The sequence below is a fragment of the Xenopus laevis genome, chromosome 1S, assembly GCF_017654675.1.
Source record: "Xenopus laevis strain J_2021 chromosome 1S, Xenopus_laevis_v10.1, whole genome shotgun sequence".
Taxonomy (NCBI): domain Eukaryota; kingdom Metazoa; phylum Chordata; class Amphibia; order Anura; family Pipidae; genus Xenopus; species Xenopus laevis.
The window spans coordinates 131,801,967-131,810,467 of record NC_054372.1 but is presented as its reverse complement, the minus strand read 5'-3'; the positions used below and the strand labels follow the sequence as shown (position 1 = coordinate 131,810,467).

The 8,501-nt window shown below is 41.4% G+C and overlaps 1 protein-coding gene across 1 annotated transcript; it reads right to left on the bottom strand.

The window, feature by feature from the left end:
• On the bottom strand, positions 1-1,260 carry LOC121399462 (dnaJ homolog subfamily A member 4-like). The gene is made up of 2 exons (XM_041580212.1): positions 1,072-1,260; positions 1-392 (listed from the first exon to the last, which is right to left on the bottom strand). The coding sequence occupies exons 1-2, from the start codon at positions 1,228-1,230 to the stop codon at positions 189-191; spliced, it is 363 nt and encodes a 120-aa protein (XP_041436146.1). The 5' UTR covers positions 1,231-1,260; the 3' UTR covers positions 1-188.
• Positions 1,261-8,501: the final 7,241 nt, after the last annotated feature.

The following is an 8,501-nucleotide window of genomic DNA, read 5'->3' as shown; positions in this document are numbered from 1 at the left end:
TGATTCGTCCGAATCTGAATCCTGCTGAAAAAGGCAAAATCTGGGATTCGGTGCATCCCTATAAAGAACAGTAATAAACAGAAATAAAGAATCTGCTGAGAATTATGCCACACGCTCTTCTGGACTGCAGAGATCACAAGTCCATGGCCAACACAAATGTTTCTTCAGCAAACAGGATTCCATAGAGCTCAGGAGGTTTGACACTGAACTCCATCCCTGGTCCCATCATCTTCTTGGTATGCTGCTCTCCTGTACTTCCTGTATGGCTCTCGCTCAAGCTCCACAACTTTCATGTCGTCAGTGATCATTTCTTCTTTTTCCCTTGGTGGAAGCAAGGCCTCTAGAAAACTAAGCTTTTCAACAGGAAGCCATTGATTGTGAGGAAAAGTAACCTGGAAGGGACAAACCAGTTAGATATTTTCCTGCTACAAGGATACAATCTATGTAGCTGTCTCTTCTTTAACTTTGCCTTTACAATGGAATGCATAGTGAGTAGGGGTTGCCGAGAGAAGACAGGAGAAAACCTTTCCCTCATAAATGTAATCTTTTTTTTTAACTTGATAGACATGACTCTGTTGTACAGAAAACGTATCATTAAGCTGGCCATAGACGCAAAGATCCGATCGTACGAATCAACGTACGATCGGACTTTCCCATCTCCCAACCCTCCACTAACCATTCAGATCAAAGTCTTTACCATTCCGATCAAATAAGAACAGATCACCCAATGTTCTGCCCCTGACAGCAATCGTAGGATACTTATGTCTGACAACACTAGTGACAGTCTCCCTCTGAAAATCGTACGATCGGCAATACACGCAGAGATATTATCGGCAGGCGACAGAAATTTTCTAACCTGTCCGATCGACCAAATGACCGATCTCCGACGGACGAAAAATGTCGGGACTCTCCACACATGGTCCGAAAATCGTACGAATCCACGATTCGTACGATCGGATCTTTGCGTCTATGGCCAGCTTTACACGTTATGGCAGCTGCACTCCAATACCAACACAATTAGATACATGGTTTTCATGTTATTGGGGGGGAAACAGATAACATGGCACTTACTATAAACTGGATTATTAGGAGGCCCTTTTCAGTTGGGTCCCTCTGCAAGGGCATGCCTTCATTCAGAATGTTCTTTAAATGGCCATGCTTTATCACTTCACCTGCAATGACAAGACATGCATTAAAACCCCCACAACTGAATCCTTTCATATTCCCCATGGTTTCTATATAAGAAAGTCTGGTGCAGAAATTAGAGGATTTTTTTCAAATAGAAGAATAAGGAGATGTTCTCACTTTAATTTACACATCAATATAAACAACACAATGCCCATCAGCAGAATGCTCAGGTATTTTTAATTAATATTAAAATATGAAGGAAAGTTAACCCTTTTGTTTCCCATGTAACCGTCTTATGAAGTGGCGAACATATAATCAATTTTCTTTTCTACCAAGCAACTATGATGGTGCTACTGGCTAACCTAATTGTAGATGTAGCTGCCAGTTTTTCTGGCTAAATACAGACACTCTCAATGTTTCCTACAGCACAATAAGGGCAATGGGACACTCACTGATCAATTGCAAGTGTTTTGCTGCCAATCAAGCTTGAAATCTAGTGGGCAGTCCAATGCTACTAGTCTTCCCATGTACCAGAAGGTGTTGTGTCTTCACAGTTTAAGAGATTTTGTATGCTATTAATGGGTCATCTAGCTAAAAGGCTTGTAACTGGAACTCTCCAGGTCATGTTTTTTATCTCTAATACAAATTCATCCCATTAACTATGCCAACAACCCAGCCAGGGCCAGGCCAAGGTAGTCTGGCACCCTAGGCAAAGCTTCAATCAGCACCCCCCCCAATCCTACATTACCCACTTTACCATCTCGTTTTTTAAATAAAGAAAGTGAGAAGGTGTACAACACATTAACAAATTAAACTTTTCATTTATATAAATATAAATGTGTAATGTTAAACTGAAAAATGTCAAAAAAACAAAACAGTATGATAATTTGATCCATCATACAGCCCTCCTGCACCTGTGCCATGCCTAGTAGCCACCCATCATACATCCCTCCTGCACCTGGTACACAAGCCCAGCAGCCAGAATAGTGTCCCCAATCTTTACCTGTGCCAGCAGCAGACAAAAATAAATCAGAATTATTGCCCAATTAGTGCCCAATTTGCCCCAAACTTAAGTAGCTGTGCCAGCAGCAATCTGAACCAAACATAAATCAGATCACTATCTGTGATCACATCATATTGTCCCCCTAGTATTTATAACCTGTGCCAGCGCCCAGACCAGCAGCAATAGAAAAATATGACCCACAAATCTGGAAGCGTCACAGACTAGTGTCTTGATAGAAGAATATCAATCTTCCTTCAACTGTCTGTAAATGCTGAGCCTGAGACAGAGCAGTGAGGCACACAAACCACACCAAACACGCCTAGGCTGCCAGCTCTCTGCATCTCTCAGTCGGCGAACTGTGTCAGTGACGTCATTGACGCCTGTTGCGCCGCCGCACCACATCAGCAGAAGCTGTTACTTGCCGGCAAGAAGGAGGGAGAAGGTGAGGAAGAAGGTGCAGGAGGTGACGGATTCCACCCACGCCAGGCCAGGATTACTACTAATGATTAAATAAGCAAAATGAAAAAAATCTAAAAATCCCCTTAAAAGTGTTCCCTTTGATGATGGCGCCCTAGGCAGCCGCCTACTCTGCCTACCCCTAGTTCTGGCCCTGATCCCAGCACAGGTGCTTACTGTACTGAGTACCATTTTGAAGGGAAATTTAAAGGGTTAGTGACACTTTCCACATTTATCAGAAAAATGTTGATACGTCTTTAATAAGCTACTTGCCAATAATCTCATATTGCTCTTTTCAGCCACCATTACAAAATGTATTCACTCACCAACTCAGCTCTGAGCCCACTGTGTGATTTAGGCAGAGGAAAATCTTAACAGTCTGACTCGCTGGGTGCCAAAGGAGCAATGTGCTGGTAGGGTAATTGCCTGAGTTTATATGGATATAGCCCTACCCCCAGACAGTGAGGTCAAGATCTGCAACAGCAACTCGGCCATCCATTGTCTCAATAGGCTTTTTAAAGCCACACAAAGCCTCTACTAATTTAATTTCCATTTTCATCATCAGGTTATCATCTTGCCTTTGATAGGTAGCATGTTCTTTTTGGTTTAAAACAAGCACCACATCTCTTGTCTCCACCCTTGGTTTTTGATCACCTTCTCCAGTGAATACAAATTTCTGCCCATGTTTCATGCCTAGTGTAAAAAAAGGTGAAAAAAGAAACCTACTTAGTGCCATAATAGCGATAGGATATATACAACCAAAAAATACTCCAGAAGAGTGACTAAAAAACTAAAGCATCAGATAATCATAAAAAATACTGTGGTGCTCCATTTATATAGATACAGATGTTAAAATGGGTGTGAAATATGGAATACTGGTGCACTAATAAAATTACATTCACAGATAAAGCACATTTTATCCTAGCAACACAACAGAAAGGAATTTGGAATTATTTCGCAGGGTAATTTATGAGCTGGATTTGAAGCTTCTCACCTTTATTAACATGTACCTCAAGAATCTGATTATCATGGATAACCTTGTTTCCAGAGCACTTTTTGCAGCGGTCTTTCACGTTAATCTGTTTACTCTCTCCACCACAGTTATTGCATATGGACTCTCTCTGCTCCTCAATACCAGGTATTATTTGATGTACAAGGATGTACAAGGTCTGTCTGTTCACATATATTCCTTCCTTTCTGTCCATCTCCCCCCATGTGTCCCTTTCACATGAACTCCTTCTAGCCCCACCTCCATTTAACGTCCATTAATTGACCCATCAGTTTGTCTCCTTCACCACTGCTGCTCCCACTTGTCTATTGGTCCCACTTTGTCTTACTCCACCTGTCTGTTGGTATTTTACGAATGCCCACCTGGCCATTCAGTCTCTCATATGTCTTACAGCTAGGGTTGTCACCCTAACAAAGAATTCCAAATTATTATCTATTGCGTTTGTTAAGCAAAATAAACTTTTCCTACATTATATAAATTATTTAAATCTTTGTTGCCACCTGCCTTGGAACTTGGAATTCACAACCACAACAAGCAGGCAGCAGCCATTTTGTGGACACTGTTATTGAGATAAGCTTTGTAATACCTTTAAAACCTTGTTTATGTGCCAGAATGTGAGACTTGATGCCCATGCCCATTAACCAGGACTACCATCAGAAATCGCAGGGCCCCATACGACAAAATGTCCTGGGCCCCCTGGGCTGCACCCACCTCAAGCCCCACCTACAGGTCTGCCCTCCCCACCCATCAGGTCCGCCCCCCACCACACAGTTAAAAAACAAAAAAATATTTGTGGCTAGGGTTCCCACATGTTAATAAAAAAATATTGGTGGTCAGAGCCCCCCCATAAAAAACATTTGTGGCCAGGCCCCCCCATTGAGAAAATTGGTGGCCAGGGCCCCTTAAATGTCCATGACATCCTAAAGTCAGCAGCTCTCGGAAAGATGGGGGGCCCGGTTAATCAAGTAAGTGTGGCATGGCCGGGCCCCCCTTACCCTCAGGGCCCCCTACAACTCTGCCCCTGTCCCCCCCGATGGCTGCCCTGCCATTAACTACACAATTATAGGCTGCGAGCAGGGCAGTGACATGTAGGAAATGCAAAACGGAAAGTGAATGTAATTGCCTGCCCCGCCTCTATGCCTAAGGCAGGCAATATATGATTGACAGCTGAAATCTTTAAATACATTTATAACAGGTATGGATGTTTTAATGAAAAAAAAAATTCTGGAAAATGAAAAAAATAACCTTTAGTAAATGGGCTCCACTGATTTTAAAAACCTCTAGGTGAAAACAGTAACCACCTTACATGTTTAGTACTGCCTGACAATGGAGCCCACCCCTGACAATCCAGGGCAAGACATGCAGCTTCTAGAGCACCTTCCAATACCTTTTCTCCTTCATTGGGTTTCTTATCCGGGTGATATTTCACTGCCAATCTCTGGTAAGAATTCTTGATCTCTTCTGTCATGGCATTGGGTTTCACCCCAAGGGTATCATAGTATGCCTTCTCCTTCACCATTCTACTTGTTTAACTAGGAAGAAAAATATCCACATAATTATCATTTCCATAAATATCAGCACCATTATGTCTGAATTGCTAAGTGTGAGGTACCCTGGGAATCCATTCTGCTGATGCACAGCATATGCTATGGGCTGTGATGATAGTCACAATATATACAGTATATACATTTTTCTTACAATGTAAAATCAAGCCCCAACTAACAATTTGTTTCTGTCAAGAAGGGCTGCTGTAGGATGCCATAGACCAGTGCTGTCTTAATTCTGTTGTACACAGTGCCAGCATTTTTCTGGTTTATGTGGTAGAGAGCTGATAATGAAAGCCAGTTTGCATCACTCCCAGTTTTGAAACCAAACCTACTTTAAAACCACAATCATGTTATCTGAAGCACTTTTAAGATCATATCCACATTTATGGTGGTAGCACACCAAAAAAACAAGTGGTTGGTGCTCACTGTAGGCATATCACCCATCACTCATATGTAAAAAAAAATAAGTTTATTTAGCCATATTAATACATACCCTTAAAGGAGAACTAATGCCTAACTAAAGAACTAGCCTAGAAATGTTGTACATTATGTTTTTGTACCTGCCCAAGGCGACCACAGCCCTTTAGCATTGAAGATCTGTGCCTACACAGATTGCCCTGTAGCTTGCCATCTTCTTTTCTGCTGATTCACTGCACATGTTCTGTGTTGCTGTCTCTTACCTGAGTTTAGGAATAGAAATGTCACAATATAAGCTTATATTACAGAAAAAACTTATTTCCTGCTTGTAAACTTTGACAACCCCTAAGCTTAGCTTCTCAATAGCTGCTCAGAGCCCACTGAGAATTTAAAGGAGAACTAAACCCCCATTAAATCCCCATCCCCTTCCCTTTATTGCCCCTCCTTCCCATATTCATGCAGAGTAGCGCAGCAGATCTCTTGGGTGCAGAGTATGGCACACACAGGGAGCATAGGGCAGGAAGAGTATGGCACGCACAGGCAGAGTAGGGCGGGCATAATATGGCACACACAGGCAGCGTAGAGCAGGGCATGCACAGACAGATCAGGACAGGCAGAGTAGAAGACAGGAAACCCTATCAGGACCATGCAAGTAATCAGTCAGGACCACTCAAAGATGAACAGTACAGTACTGTCTGAGGAGTGACTTCATTACATTTAAAGTTTGCTAATCGTTTACTTTTTTTTACATCTTTAGTACCTAAAATCCTCATATTATTGTACATGACATGGTGTGGATAGTTAGAACTTTTCCATTGAGGTTTTCTGACGTTCTTTGTAGAGGCCACTCTGCAGACCCGATGTAGGAAGTTATATTATGAGTACCACAAGCAAATCAAATGGAAATTGACTAGTGGCTTTCACAAGTACACCCTTATCATATGATCTTCAAGTGAAAAAGTCTTAGCACTGCATCTTTCTCAAGAAATATATTTATCCTGTAGACTAAAACAAATGCAAGGAAAGTAATAACTGTGATTTGTGAATAAATGTATGCTTATTATATTGGAAGGGGCAGTTAGATCTTGTTATGGAATGTAAGGCTCCCTGTACAAAAAAAAGTAGTAGATTTGCACTCAAACAGTGAATCTTTTTACACGTATAGATGCTATTCACTGTGTGGATGGTTCAGTTTTATGTACAGGTATGGGACCTATTATCCAGAATGCTCGGGACCTGGGGCTTTCTGGATAACGGGTCTTTCTGTAATTTGGATCTTTATACTTTAAAACTACTAGAAAATCATATAAACATGAAATAAACCCAATAGGCTGGTTTTGCTTCAAATGAGGATTAATTATATCTTAGTTGGGATCAAGTACAAGGTACTGTTTTATTATTACAGAGAAAAAGGGAATACATTTTCAAAATTTCATTATAATGGAGTCTATGGGAGACGTCTATTCCGTAATTCAAAACTTTCTGCATAAAGGGTTCCCAGAGAATGGACCCCATAACTGTAATTATCTCAGCTGCTACTTTTTCAACAGCAGTAAACCCATTTTAGTGGCTCTTATCCTCCTAATGTAACTACTGGGCAAAATCAGATGGTGCAGCTTTCCAGGTACAGGCAGACCTATGATTACTCTACTCTACATATACAGCTATAAAAGTTTGATTATATTTATTTTATTTTATTTGGGGTCCAAAATGTTTATCACTGCCCTTCCTCCACATTAGTTCATTCCTGGTACCAGCATAGTAACATAGCAGATGTGGTTAAAAAAGCAGTCTGTGACTCACAACATGAGTAGGTTGTTTGCTGTAAGTAAAACTGTTAGAAACTCACAAAAACACATAGTACAATTTTATAAATAGTGTACATTTTTTCCAACTTCATCCATTAATAGAAAAACCAGTGGCATAACTAGATATCACTGGGCCCCACAGAAAATTCAATTTAAAACACCAAAACATTTGGAAGTTATACTACTGTATATTACCAGGATATATTGAAACTGCTCATTATTTAGATCCTCACTGGGCCTCTACATTCCTGGACCCACCTGATGAAAACATTCATAGACATTTCTTCCTTCTGTTTTTCTCACTTTGTTGTACTTATAAGAAACCATTCAACCAGACAGTTGCTAAGATGTGGTCCCAACCTCAAACCTGGCAAAACCCTATTTTCCCTCAAGTCCTGTATGTTGGCAACCAAGAGATTTGTTTCTCTCTCACAGCTGGTAGGACAAGTATCTGGGAGGATAACAATTAAGTTCCCTTTGCCACAACTATAAATGTAAAAAGAGTTGGGGAGCAATTCAAGCATGAAAAAAATCCCTGGGTGTGCCAAATATAGGCTGTGATTGGTTATTTAGTGACCGCTATGTGGACTGGCAGCCTACAGGAGGCTCTGTTTGGCAGAACACATGGTTTTTCTGCAACTTAACTTACCTCCAATCCTGGAATTTAAAAATAAATACCTGGTTTGAGGGCACAGAGATCAACATCCAATGGGTTGTTGAGCAACATGTTGCTTGTGAGCCACAAGCCACAAGATCACTGATCTAAGCTAATGCCACATGGACCTGCCCTTCTGCTGGCATCAGCCTTTTCCTGTGACTGCATCCAAAGCCATTGCAGCAGCCTGGGTGCAAGCACATGGAGCGTATTTCAGCACAGAACAAACCATGCGAGAACCCCATGGGAATCAGTGAAACGTTGCAGCGCTAGGCATAGAAGCTCCGAATAGTCACGTGCTTGGCTTTCCAAGAACCTAATGAGCACTTTCTGGGCATAACTCTTGAGTTAGTCACCGGAACTCTCTTCTCTTCCACGAGAAATTCCCTACTGGGTGAACATGTGAACACGCTTCCTGTAAAATAATGAGCCCAACCTGGGAATAACACCTGTAGAATTCTCCAGAGATGTCCTGTAT